Source organism: Lycium barbarum, chromosome 3, assembly GCF_019175385.1.
Source record: "Lycium barbarum isolate Lr01 chromosome 3, ASM1917538v2, whole genome shotgun sequence".
Taxonomy (NCBI): domain Eukaryota; kingdom Viridiplantae; phylum Streptophyta; class Magnoliopsida; order Solanales; family Solanaceae; genus Lycium; species Lycium barbarum.
The window spans coordinates 33,909,505-33,923,288 of NC_083339.1; the positions used below are offsets into that span (position 1 = coordinate 33,909,505).

The following is a 13,784-nucleotide window of genomic DNA, read 5'->3' on the forward strand; positions in this document are numbered from 1 at the left end:
ATGGACTATATAGTATGCTATTAATATATGAGTTATATGCTTAAAAACCTTTTTTGTTAAAAACTATTTTTTGTACTAATATATATATATTTTTAAAACTATTTTTGGTAGACTTACGTAGGGTCCTACTTAGGCTAAGAGCCTTCGGGTATTAGCCTAAGTGTTCTAGTCCGACACCCTAAACGTTCAATTTTGAGCAAAATTTTACCACTTTTGATTCTTGAAATGTGCTATTTTGCATAATTGACTAATATTTATTAGCGGAAGTATTAAACAGAAACTATTTTTTATCACAAACTAATTTATATCTATATAAAAATATTATTAGAACCCGTAGGTAAACCGCAATTGAGCGGATCCTTAATATTGGGGTGCCTATCACCTTCCCCGGGGAATCACCAGAACCCTTACCCATACTTTTGTTAGATTAGGATTCTTTTAAAACCTAACTGCTTTAAATGAATCCTTTTCGAACTGGTTTTTCTAATTTCCTAAAAATTAGGTGGCTACTCTAAAATAAGTCCATCTAGAACACCATTCACGTAGAAGTATATTTTTTCCTTTTTCCGCGCGAAGAAGTTTGTTAGCAAGGGATGTTTGACTTACTTGGCCCATGTTCGTGATGCTAGCATTGCTTCTCTGCCCCTTGAGTCCGTGCCCATTATGTGTGAGTTCGTGAAGGTCTTTCCTTCTGCTTTACCGGGTATACCACCCAACCGCGACATTGATTTTTATATTGATTTGGATCCGGGCATGCGCCCTATTTCTCTTTCTCTTTATAGGATGGCGCTCGCTAAGTTGAGGGAGTTCAAGGAGCAGTTACAGGATCTGTTGAGTTAGGAGTTCATTTGACTAAGTATCTCCCCTTGGGGTGCTCCTGTTTTGTTTGTGAAGAAGAAAGACGATACAATGAGGATGTGCATAGATTACCGTCAGTTGAACAAGGTCACCGTTTGTAATAAGTATCCTATTCCTCGCATTGATGACTTGTTCGACCAGCTTCAGGGTGCTTCAATATTTTTGAAGATTGATTTGAGGTCAAGCTACCATCAGCTGAAGATTCAGGCTGACGATGTTCTGAAGATGACCTTTAGGACTCGTTATGGCCATTACGAGTTCCTTGTGATGTCATTTGGGCTTAAGAATGCCCCAGCTATGTTTATGGCTTTGATGACTGGCATTTTCAAGCCATATCTTGATACCTTCGTCATTGTCTTCATTAATGATATCATGGTATATTCGAAAAGTAGGGAGGAGCACGAGCGTCATTTGAGGATTGTCCTTGGGTTGTTGAAAGAGATGAAACTTTACGCCAAGTTTTCGAAGTGTGAGTTATGACTTGAGTCCATGGCATTCTTGGGCCATGCTGTGTCTAAGTACGGGATCATAGCTGATCCTAAGAAGATCGAGGCTATTAGAGATAAGGCGAGGCCCACTACTGTGACTGAGATTCGTAGCTTCATGGGATTAGCCAGTTATTACCGTCAGTTTGTGAAGGGTTTCGCTTCTATTGCGTCTTCGTTGGCCAGATTGACTCAGAAGGAGGTTCCCTTCCAGTGGTCCGATGCTTGTGAGGAAAGCTTTCAAAAGCTCAAGACTCTTTTGACTTCAGCCTCGATTTTGGCATTACCCGTGAAGGGTAGGGAGTTCTCAGTGTATTGTGATGTATCCCGTGTTGGTTTGGGTGTTGTGTTGATGCAGGAGGGTAAAGTCAATGCCTATGCTTTCCGACAGTTGAAGATCAATGAGAAGAACTACCCTACCCATGATTTGGAGTTGTTAGCTGTAGTCTTTGCCTTGAAGATTTGTAGACATTATCTGTACGGAGTCCACCGCAGCCTTCAACATGTTTTCAGTCAGAGAGATCTAAATTCTAGGCAACGTAGGTGGATGAAGCTTCTGAAAGGTTATGACATCACCATTCTCTATCATCCTAGAAAAGCTAATGTAGTAGCTGATGCCTTGAGCCGCAAGGCAGTGAGTATGGGTAGCTTAGCCCGATTGGTTGCTTCTGAGCATCCGTTAGCCATGGAGGTTCATACTCTAGCTAACAGTTTCGTGCGCCTTGATATTTTAGTTCTGGGCAGGGTCTTAGCTTGTGTTGAGTCGAGGTTGTCTCTTTTGGAGCAGATTAGGGCCCAGCAGTTTGAGGATGTCCAGTTGTGTAAGATTCATGATAAGGTTCCTAGAGGTGAGGCCAAGGAGGCCATGCTTGATAGTAAGGGGATTCTGAGGATCAAGGGACGCATGTGCCTTCCTCGTGTTGGTGATTTGATTCGTTTGATTTTGGAGGAGGCCCATAGTTTCAGATATTCCATTCATCCGGGTGCTACTAAGATGTATCGTGATCTGAGGCAGCTTTACTGGTGGTGTAGGATGATGAAGGATATTGCAGATTTTGTGGCTAAGTGTGCGAATTGTCAGCAAGTCAAGTATAAGCACCAGAGACCTGGTGGTATACTTTAGAGGATGCCCATTCCTGAGTGGAAGTGGGAGAGGATTGCCATGGATTTTTTTGTAGGTCTTTCGAAGACCTTGGGCAAGTTTGATTTAGTTTGGGAAATCGCTGATCGGTTGACTATGTCTGCTCTTTTCATTCCAGTTCAGGTCACGTATACTGCAGAGAAGTTAGCCAGGATTTACATTCGTGAGATTGTACGATTGCACGGGGTCCCTATTTCTATTATCTTTAATCGAGGCCCTCATTTTACTTCTCACCTCTGGAGGGCTTTACAGGTAGAGTTGGGTACTCAGTTGGACCTTAGTAGAGATTTTCATCCCTAGACTGATGGTCAATCCGAGAGGACTATCCCGGTGCTCGAGGATATGTTGAGAGCATGCGTCATTGATTTTGGTGGTCATTAGGACCAGTTCTTGCCCTTAGCAGAGTTTTCATACAACAACAATTATCATTCCAGCATCAATATGGCGCCGTTCGAGGCTTTATATGGTAGGAGGTGTTGTTCTTCTATTGGGTGGTTTGAGGCTTTTAAGGTTCGCCTGTGGGGCATAGATTTGTTGAGAGAGTCCTTGGACAAAGTGAAGCTTATTCAAGAAAAGCTTCTAGCAACCCAGTGTCGACAGAAAATGTATGCGGACTGGAAGGTTCGGGACGTAGAGTTTATGGAGGGCAAGCAGGTTCTTCTGAAGATCTTACCCTTGAAGGGTGTTATGCGATTTAGGAAGAGGGGCAAGATGAGCCTGACGTATCTTGGCCCATTTGAGGTTCTCCGTCGAGTTGGGTGGGTTGCCTATGAGTTGGCTTTGCCACCGGCCTGGTCAAGTGTTCATCCGATTTTTCATGTGTCCATGTTGAAGAAATACCATTCTGATGGTTCTTATATTGTTCGTTGGGATTCCGTATTTCATGATGAGAATCTGTCTTACGAAGAGGAGCCTCTAGCGATTCTGGATAAGCAGGTTAGGAAGTTGAGCTCTAAGGAGATTGCTTTTGTTAAGGTTCAATGGAAGCATCGTCCTATTGAGGAGGCTACTTGGGAGACTGATTCTGATATGCACGAGAGATATCCCCAGTTGTGTGCTGACTCAGGTACTATTCCGTCATTTATATTCCTTGCCGCTCGAGGATGAGTGACTGTTTAATTGGTATCTGATGTAACAACCAGTTTGGTCGTTATAGTACGATCGACCCTTTCCCGAGGTCAACGGGTGAGTTTTAGTATGACTTTTGGAAGTTTGAGCCTTAAAGTGAGATATGTTTGACTCGATGTTGACTTTTGGGTAAGCGGACCCTTTTCAAAATTTCATCGATTTCGAGATGTTCGGATGACCGTTTATGACTTGGTGAGATGTTCAGTTTGATTCCCAAGGCACTTGGGAGCGTTTTGGGACTTGGGTTGGAAACTTGGCTTTAGGACATTGGGAGTTCACTTGGTCAAATAGACCTCCGTTGGGAATTTCGAGGCCACGAATGAGTTCAGAACGCGCTTTTATGTGTGTTTGCATGTTTATTTTGTATCTCTGGGGCCTCGGGTGATAGTCAGAATTTGGGTTGAAATTTGTCAAAAACCAGGATTTTCTGGTGTCCGCTGCAGAGGCAGCAGGCTCGCGGTAGCGGTCCCGCTGTAGTGGGGGATTGATCACTGTAGCGTGCGTGAAGAAATTGTAGCAAGTCGCCCCAATGGATAGATATCCGCTGAGGCGGACTCGCAATATCGGAAGGGGAGTCGCCGTATTAGCTGGTGGAGTTTTCATGGTTGGTCGCCATAGTCAGCCAACTGCCGCTATAGCGTGCCCGCTGCAGCAGGAATTCCAACCGCTGCAGTGGATGACGGGCTGATTTCTATTTCTTTCTTAAGTTGAAACCCTTAAATCCTATCATTTCCCTTCATCACTCTCTAAGCATACTTTGGGCGAATTGAATAGCTTTTGGACTGAATCTTCATTAAGACCTTAAGCATTTGCAGGCGCAAAGAAATGGCAAGTGATAGTAGCAAGTGCATTCGTGTTTTGATGATTGTCAAACTGTTTCAGAACCAGATAGAGACCTGGTCTGTAATCTGCTCTCTGTGCACCTTGCACTGTCGGTAGAGATAGTTGTAAAGACGAGCCACTTGCTGCACACAAGTACAGTTGTGAGTTGGCCCATGCTTTAGGTCAAAATGAATGAGTGGTCTGTATCTATCCCACATGCTCCCACTATATATACAACATGATGGCAACGTATTGAGTAGACTTGAAAACCTAATCTAAATCGTGCAAAGCTGCCGACACAAGTTCTCAAGATTTTTCAAGAACAAAGTCACCTACAAGTTGAAGAACCTGATCTAAACACAAGCTTTAGTCTAAGTTCTTTATATTGTTGTAAGTCTTTGTTCGTTTGTGCTTAAATTGTATACTTACTCTTCTGTGTTAAGAAGCTGGTTGTAGGTGTTTCTAAAAAGTCTCAAAGGGTGCTTGTTGGAAGTGTGTTTCCTCAAGCTGTTGAGTGGTACATTAGGCTAGGATTAGTCTAAGTGTATTAGTGTCCTTAGCTAGAGTTAGCTAAGGGGAGCTGCTTGCAATCGGATTATTGCAAGGGTTAAGGAACTATGGGAGTGAGTTCCTAGGTTACATAAGCGTTATTGTAAGGGTGAGGGTTTATGGGAGTTATTTTCTAGCTTACGATAAAATTGTATCCTGAAGTTGGTTGGTGTAGTGGAGTTGAAATCCTACTGGGGTAGGTTGTTGTTTTTAATCCCTTGAGCAAGGAGTTTTTCACGTAAAAATCTTGTGTCCTTCACTTACTGCATTGCATAAGGGAACTGGTACTCAACCAGATCCCTCCAGACTGTGTTTGGTGGATGCATAGCCTATAACAATTGGTATCAGAGCAGGGGCTTTCTAAAAGGTTAACACCTAGAAAGGATCTGTGAAATGGCAGCCCCACCAAATATGGAAGAAAGACAGTCATTCACCAGACCTCCCAAATTTAATGGAAAGTACTATAGGTGGTGGAAGACTAGGATGGTCAATTTCATCATGGCTGAAGACTCAGAGCTATGGGATGTCGTCTGTGATGGTTCTATGTTCCAGTTCACACTAGTGAAGACGTTAAAGAAACCACTATCAAAACGAGAAAGGAATACAACGAAGCTGACAGAAAAAAACTATAAAGCCAAGAAGATTCTCGTGTGTGGAATAGGACCGGATGAGTACAATCGAGTCTCAGCTTATTCATCAGCCAAAGAGATCTGGAAAGCTCTTCAAACTGCCCATAAAGGAACAACTTAGGTAAAAAACTCAAGATTGACATGCTCACGACTGAGTACGACGTGTTCAAAATGAAAGAGAGTCAATTCATTCATGAGATGCACACCAGATTCACCTCCATAATCAATGAGCTTTACTCTCTCGGAGAAGCCATCACAACCCCCAAGCTGGTAAGAAAGTTGCTTGGTGTATTACCTGACTCCTAGGATAGCAAGGTAAGTGCTATCTCTGAGGCCAAGGATCTCAGCAAATTGACAGTCAATGATCTCATTGGGAACCTTAAGACTCATGAAATAAGGATTATCATGAAGAAGGTAGAAAAGAATGAGATGAAGAAGGTGAAGAGCCTAGTTCTCAAAACTGAAAGAGGAGGCTCAAGTGATGACGAGTCAGAAATGGCCTATCTCACGCAGAAATTTCACAAAATGATCAAGAGAAGTGGGTGATTTCCCTGAACAGGAGGCTCTAGTAGAAACTTCAAGGGAAATGACTACTGCTGTCATATATATGAGAAACCTGATCATTTCATGAAAGACTGTCCTCAAAACAAGCAGGACAGTTATAACAGGATTGCAAAGAGGAACCAGGTCCCCGACAGTAGTTTCAGAAGGAAAGAGGCCACTGATGGGATTGTGAAGCAAGCATTTGCAACCTGGGGAGACTCCTCAAGTGATTTTGAGGATGAAAATGACAAGGGAGAATTTTCTATGATGGCAATTGATGATAGAGCAACTGAGCACAAGTCATACCTTGCACTTACGGCTGAATCTGGATGGTGATGATGATGAGAACAAAGAGGTAAATTTATTCGATATAAAGAAAAACCAGAGAGTTTACTCTCAAAGGAAACTCATATCACTATCAGGCGTGCTGATTGATGCGTATCATGCTCTAATCGCAGAGACACAAGAGTTAAATCTTGCTCTTGATGAATAGGACTGGATAGGGAGGACTTATGTGTGTTAGCTAAAGATATGAAGATTCAAGTTCATGAGACAAACCAACAAAATATCTTGTCGGAAAGTCAAGTGAGAAAAGAAGAGGAAATCTTCTTCAAAAGAAGAGGAGAAGCAAGCAAGACCTTCTTGGAGCATGAAGAGGAGCTAAAGAAAGTAATGATGAACCACACTGCTGAAACTAAAAATAATGAGCACCTCAAGAATGACTTAGAAAGGGTTAAGTTTGATCTTGAAAACACTCTCAAATAGATATGGTTGTCTGATGAATTTACTTCCAGAAATGAGAGTAATGGAAACAGCAAAAGAGGACTATGCTTTGTGGAGGAGAAGACACCCTACAATCTTCAGAGCAATCATGTTTTCAATATGGAAAACTGGGCATACACACACGGTGGACAAGCTGATCACTACTAGGAAGCCTTTGAAAGAAAGACTGAATCTGTTCTAACAGAAAGGAACTTTGTCAAGAAGGGAGCAAGAAAGAAAGGAACAGGTCCTCAAAAGAAAAGATCTCGAAGGATGAAAAGGAACATGCAGCCTGAGTGGGCTAGAAGAACCTTAATCCATCCTTTCTACAACTACAAAGGACCCAAGCTGGTTTGGGTTCCCAAATCTAACTACTGACATCGCCTAAAGGGGTGGGAGAGTGAAGGAGCAGTCAACATAAATTGATAAATCGTGATAGCTCCAAGATGCAAGACTGAGGTCAAAAGGTCTCCTTTCAAAGACCTTATAGCAGGATATGTGTCGTATGGAGATGAGTTTTTTTTCCCACTCAAATGGTGCAGGAAGGGATCTCTCAATGGCTATAAAGGAGGTTAGTTACATCTCTAGAAAGTGTTTTTTGGCTATATCTAACTCACTTTTGTACCATTACAGGTATACATACATGGGAGGATCAGGAGAACTTAAGCGCAAGCAATTCTGCACAGTTCACAGTGATTGCTGATACATTGAAATTATTGTTCAGAGACCTGTTCTCCATATCTGAGGTCAGTAATCCTTTCAGTACTCATAAATGTATTTGAATTGTAAGATTTCCAAATAAAGTATATGTCCTTTCCTCTTCCATGATATTTCAAAATAGTAACCAATCCTTTGTCCTCTGTTACACCTATTCCATAAGCGTCAACTCAGCCTCTTTAAAAGGCATCCTTCTCATCCTGTACTCTATTCACTTACCCATACCTTCGAAGCATAGAGACCAGGTTCCTCCAAGAGGAGAAGTAGTAAAAATAATCTACAAAATCAAAAGTTTCTCTTCGGGAGAGTTTTTTTTTATATCAAGTTGAGAGAGGAGCCAGAAATGAAGGATTTAATGGAAATGGTGGTATTCCAGGAGTGGAGCCATCTCTTTACTCAATCACCACCATGTGTATATAAAGCCAAGGTTGGTTGAATTCTATGAGAATTTGCTCTATATAAATGATAATGCCCTGGCCCTAACAGTGAATCCAACAGAGTTTGTGCTCACTGAGTCGATACTTAGGAAAATCTTGGGAGTAAACACAGCGGGACTGAGAGCTGTAGCAGACAAAAGATCTCCAGAGTTCAAAAAGTTCATCGTCAAAGTTGCAAGGTCAGCAGAAAAAGCTAGTCTCTGTAAGAATTAGCTTAAGCCTGGGCATCAACTAGTCTTCGAGTTTGTCAGCAAAGTGCTTTTGCCAAGGATGGAGGGACGATCTATCGTCACGATGGAAGACCAGGTTCTAATGGAAGCTCTTACATCTTTTGAACCAATCAATTGTCGGCCATCATGATAGAGAAAATGAGCAAGGTGGCACGAATTGTGCAAGGAGGACCTGGTCTCCCGTATGGATTTTTTTAATGAAAGACCTTGTGCACTTTAATGTAAGAACTAGTAGAGCCTCTTTGGGAACTAAGGACCATGTGTTCTCTCTACCCACCTTGAAGGAGTGTGAGTTTTTGCCACAGGGACCAGGTACTGGAAGTCCATCCACCCTCTCGATTATAATTGAAGCTCAATGTTATACCCCGTATATTTATACGTCAAATTATTCACAAGCAAGTCGACTCAAGTTAAAGGCAGAGTCATTTTCGGACACGAGGTAGAAACATTTAAATTTCAATTTTAAATTAGAACATAAATTATTTATAAATTTTATTTGGTGTGGAAATATTATGGGAGATTAGGAACTAATTAATTATGATTAAATTATTAAGTAGGGATTAGGGATTAATTAATTAATTAATTTAATTTTTAAACTGTGGGCCCCACCCGTTTTAATTAAAAAAAACAAATCATAAAACTAACTTTGGTGAGTCATAGGGGGAGGTATCACGTGTCCAATAAGTGGACACAATATAAAAGTACATGCCAAATGATAAAATTGTTGGCATTTCAACATTTGCAAGTTGGAAAATTAAAACAAAAGAAAGGAGAGAGCAAGGCCATGGCTGCTGCTCACGGCCAGCCATGGCCAAGGAAATTGGGTTTCCTTTTTTCTTTGTTTTAATTTCAAGATGATTTGCAAGGTCGCGGTGGTGATATCAACGTTGGATATTGAATCGGGGAAGAAGAAATTGCGAAATTGGAGCAATTAAGAGTAGAAATTCCTCCGAGAAAATTAAGGTAAGATTTTCTTGTCTTGTGGTGTAATTATGTTAATGGTGTTGTAATGGGAGGATTAAAATTTGATTGGACGAAATTGAAATTAAGAAAGTGCATGAAATTGATGTTATAGGAAATTGTGGGCTAAAATGAATTAAAAAAAAATTGTTGGGTTGTTAGGAATATTATGGGCTGAGTTGTGAGAATTTTATGTGTATGTCGTTGTTGTTGGCATTTCTGTGTTGACAGGAGGACAATTAGAAATTCGGGTTAGGCAAATATATAGGGGAAATGCTGCCCGATTTTCGTTAAGTCCCTAACTAACAAAAACCCTAAATGAGAATATATAAGCTGAAATATAGGATCTATAAGAAATGGGCTATAGACTTGTGGACTAGAAAATATAGTTACTAACGATAACGTTACTCTTATATTAAATAGGCTAAAAGAGCGACGAGACGAGCGGGTTACGAATAGCCGCTACCAGGTATGTAAAGCTGTCCCTTCTTTCTTTTGGCATGTCTTAGATTTAAGTGATGAACGATATGAACTTTGGGGTAATTCCATTCATAAGATTTGAGTGATATTTATGATTCCTATTCACTTCTTGATGTTACAATTCTCAAGTGATTGAGCCTCCCCCTTCAGTTTTCTGTACGTTGGTTAATAGTCGATATATATCCGTTCCTATTCTTAGGAACTCTATGATAACTAGTGACATATGACTATGATCCTTAAGGCTTTGTGATATACTTATGATGACGTCAAGGGATGTTTGATATGTTTCCGATGACCTTCGAAAGGTATTTGATACGACTATTGTCTTGATTTTCAAATGGTAATTCGTGTTGATTATTCTATTGAGTCTTTGAAAATGTTTTTAAATTGCATATAGTTTCTCGCTACTCTACTCATGCATGCCTCAATATGTCTTTCACTGAGTCCCGAGCCAGGATATGTATTCGTGCACAGTTTCACTGCATTGTTCACCGAGTCCCTCAATAGAGGGCCGGGTACGGTATATATATATTATGGTGTTATGCTGTGTTATGGTGTTATGCTGTGTTATGGAGTTATGTTGTGTTACGGAGTTATGCTATGTTATGGAGTTATGCTGTGTTATGACGCTAAAGACGGGGTGGCGACCATGTTCACCGAGTCCCATAATGGGCCGGATATGATATATGATATTGACATGCATGATTTATGTTCAAAGGCAAGCATTTTGGTATTCTGGTTATTGTACTCATTTTCTGTACTCCTTATTTCAGTTATGATCCTGTTTACTGTATTTCATGCTTTACATGCTCAATACATATTCCGTACTGACCCCCTTTCTTCGGGGGGGCTGCGTTTCATGCCCGCAGGTGCAGATGCTCGCTTTGGTGATCCGCCAGCTTAGGATTCCCTTTCTGCTGTCTTAGAGAGCTCCGTTGTTCCGGAGTCTAGACTTTTAGTTTGAATCTTATGATATATATATATATGTATATGTTATCCAGGGGTACGACGGGGCCCTGTCCCGTCATATTTCGCTATTCGTACTCTTAGAAGTCTGTAGACATATGTGTGGGTTGTGTATGGGTTCTGTTCAGCCGTGTCTATACGATGTGCTGTGGTATGATGTTCGTCTATAGTGGCAGCCTTGTCGGCTTGCATATGATATTGATATGTGATGGCAGCCGTGTCGGCTTGCGTATTATTTCATGATATGATTAGTTGTGACTCCTCAGGAGACAGTGATCTGGAAATATATACATATGTGACGATGTTACGAACTTTGCAGTTCCTTTATAAGTTTCCGTATTGTCGTAGTTTTAGTGTGACTATATCTGATAGGTACGTATACGGGTGTCCAGGTCGGGCACCAGTCGCGACCTACGGGGTTGGGTCGTGACACTCAAGACGCGGCAAATGTAGAGATCAAACAACTCAAGGAGGAAAATGCCCTTCTAAAAGCCCAACTGGCTAAACGACCAAAAGAACCATGTTCCGGGCAAGAAGCAAAAGAAGAAATTAAGAAGCTACAGGCAGAAAGGAATCAGTTGAGAACTCAAGTGGACGAACTCAGAGATGAGATGATAAAGGATCTCCAAGTCCATATAAATTGACCTATACTTGCTCAGCCCCTTCCAGTCTCTACACTGTCCTGAAAACCCTTCCTAGACTCTATCCTTTTTGCATAAAATTGAAGTCACCTTTTCCTGAATTTTGGCAGATTTGCAGTTTAAGTATTATTTGTGTATACTGAATTGATTACTATCTGCACTTGTACTGATCTATCTATTGGCATACCGCTTTGTTTCTTTGCAATATTGCTAGCTTGCTTTCCTCTATCTTACTCATGATTATGTTGCCCTTATGGCTCTGAGTTAATATATCTGAACTTTTTATTGGCTGTGCTTTGATCTTTTTTATGATGCCAAAAAGGGGAAGAAGTATTTGTGTAGTGAAAAAGTGACCTGAACTGAACATGCAGTGATTAATGTTGAGAAAAGGTAAAGAATGGTTGAACTGAACATGCGATGATTAAAGCTGAGCAAGGGAGAAGAACTGGAAGATTGATAAATGATGCTTTTGTGGAAATTTTTGTCTTCCAGTTGAAACTGGTATTATGTTGCTAACATGTTACAGGTACCTTGACAATGATGGTCTGCTTCGCAGGGGGAACAAGTGGGAAGCTAGTTCTCTGGGGAAAACTCAGTCTATGAGTTTGTCATTATCAAAAAGAGGGAAATTGATAGCTCCAACTGCATTCGTGTTTTGATGATTGTCAAACTGTTTCAGAATCAGATAGAGACCTGGTCTGTAATCTGCTCTCTGTACACTTTGCACTGTCGGCAGAGACAGCTGCAAAGCCAAGCCACTTACGGCACACAAGTACAGCTATGAGTTGGCCCATGCTTTAGGTCAAAATGAATGAGTGGTATTTATCCATCCCAAATGCTCCTACTATATATACAAGATGATGGCAATATATTGAGTAAACTTGAAAACCTAATCTAAATCGTGCAAAGCTGCCGACACAAGTTCTCAAGATTTTTCAAGAACAAAGTCACTTACAAGTTGAAGAACCTGATCCGAACATAAGCTTTATTCTAAATTCTTTATATTGTTGTGAGTCTTTGTTCGTTTGTGCTTAAATTGTATACCTACTCTTCTGTGTTAAGAAGCTGGTTGTAGGTGTTTATGAAAAGTCTCAAAGTGTGCTTGTTGGAAATGTGTTTCCTCAAGATATTGAGTGGTACATTAGGCTAGGATTAGTCTAAGTGTATTAGTGTCCTTAGCTAGAGTTAGCTAAGGGGAGTTGCTTGCAATCGGATTGTTACAACGGTTGAGGAACTATGGGAGTTAGTTCCTAGGTTACATAAGCGCTATTGTAAGGGTGAGGGATTATGGGAGTTAGTTCCTTACTTACGATAGAGTTGTAACCTGAAGTTGCTCGGTGTAGTGGAGTTGAAATCCTACTGGGGTAGGTTGTGGTTTAATCCCTTAAGCAAGAAATTTTCCACATAAGAATCTTTTGTCCTTCACTTACTGCATTGCATAAGGGAACTGGTACTCAACCAGGTCCCTCCATATTGTGTTTGGTGGACGCATAGCATGTAACAGCAAGTCTAATATTTGATGGCTTGTGGCTCCTTTTAGGCATTCCAGGTAGGTTACGGCTTACCTTTTGGTTAGACTTCGGTTAGCGAATCATATTTAGAGTTAGTGATTGGAGAAAGCATGTAAACCTTCGGGTATGGAGTTTGGGATGGAATACTTAGGTTGGTATTGTTGTTGACTATGGCTTGTCGCCTTATTGTGTTTTATTGAGTTGTTGGCTTAATGTGATTTGTTAGCTTGTCGCCATGTGATTGATTCTAGAGTTGATGCTTAGTGATTTCCTTATGATTTGGAAAGTGTATTTATCATTGTTGAGGTTGTTGGAAAGGAAATTAAAGTTATGATTTATCATTGATTCTTATATTCTTGTTCGCATTGTTATCATGCATACACTCATTTATACATATATTAGAATCGGGTTGTGCGCCGCAACATATACTTGGATCGAGCTGCACATGCCACAACACTGACTGGGATCGGGTTGCACGTTCCGCAACATTAACTATTGGATTGGGTTGTGCATAACAACACGTACATGGACTTAGCGGTCCCCCATGAGTCATGCCTGTCGAGGCGATGAGATATTCTGCCCGAAGCGTGTGTGTATCACTGCATTTGCATTACATTCATCTCATATTTACATATGGCAGTGTATTTAGGCTTGATGGTTGATCTGTTGGTGATACATTGACTTGATAGTGGTTCATGAGATTGTACTTCGAACTTGTAGTTAATTTTGAGGAGATATGCAAGACTTGGTAAATTTGGTACTTGATATGATACTCTTGGACTACGTTGAGTTATATCTGATTGTGAGCATGTCTACCTTTCAGTCTCTTTCTTATGCATATGTTATCTAACTGTTATCGACCTATTGTCACGACTCGGCTAGGGTCGTGACGGGTACCCGGGGCTAACCACCGAGCACCACTCAT

The 13,784-nt window shown here is 41.0% G+C and overlaps 1 protein-coding gene across 1 annotated transcript; it reads left to right on the forward strand.

Annotated features, from left to right (window-relative positions):
• The first annotated feature begins 1,347 nt into the window (after nt 1–1,347).
• On the forward strand, nt 1,348–4,474 carry LOC132630683 (uncharacterized). Its single transcript, XM_060346242.1, has 6 exons — nt 1,348–1,545; nt 1,702–1,947; nt 2,131–2,410; nt 2,522–2,647; nt 3,392–3,550; nt 4,428–4,474. Exons 1-6 carry the CDS (start codon nt 1,348–1,350, stop codon nt 4,472–4,474), a joined length of 1,056 nt encoding a protein of 351 aa, XP_060202225.1.
• Nucleotides 4,475–13,784: the final 9,310 nt, after the last annotated feature.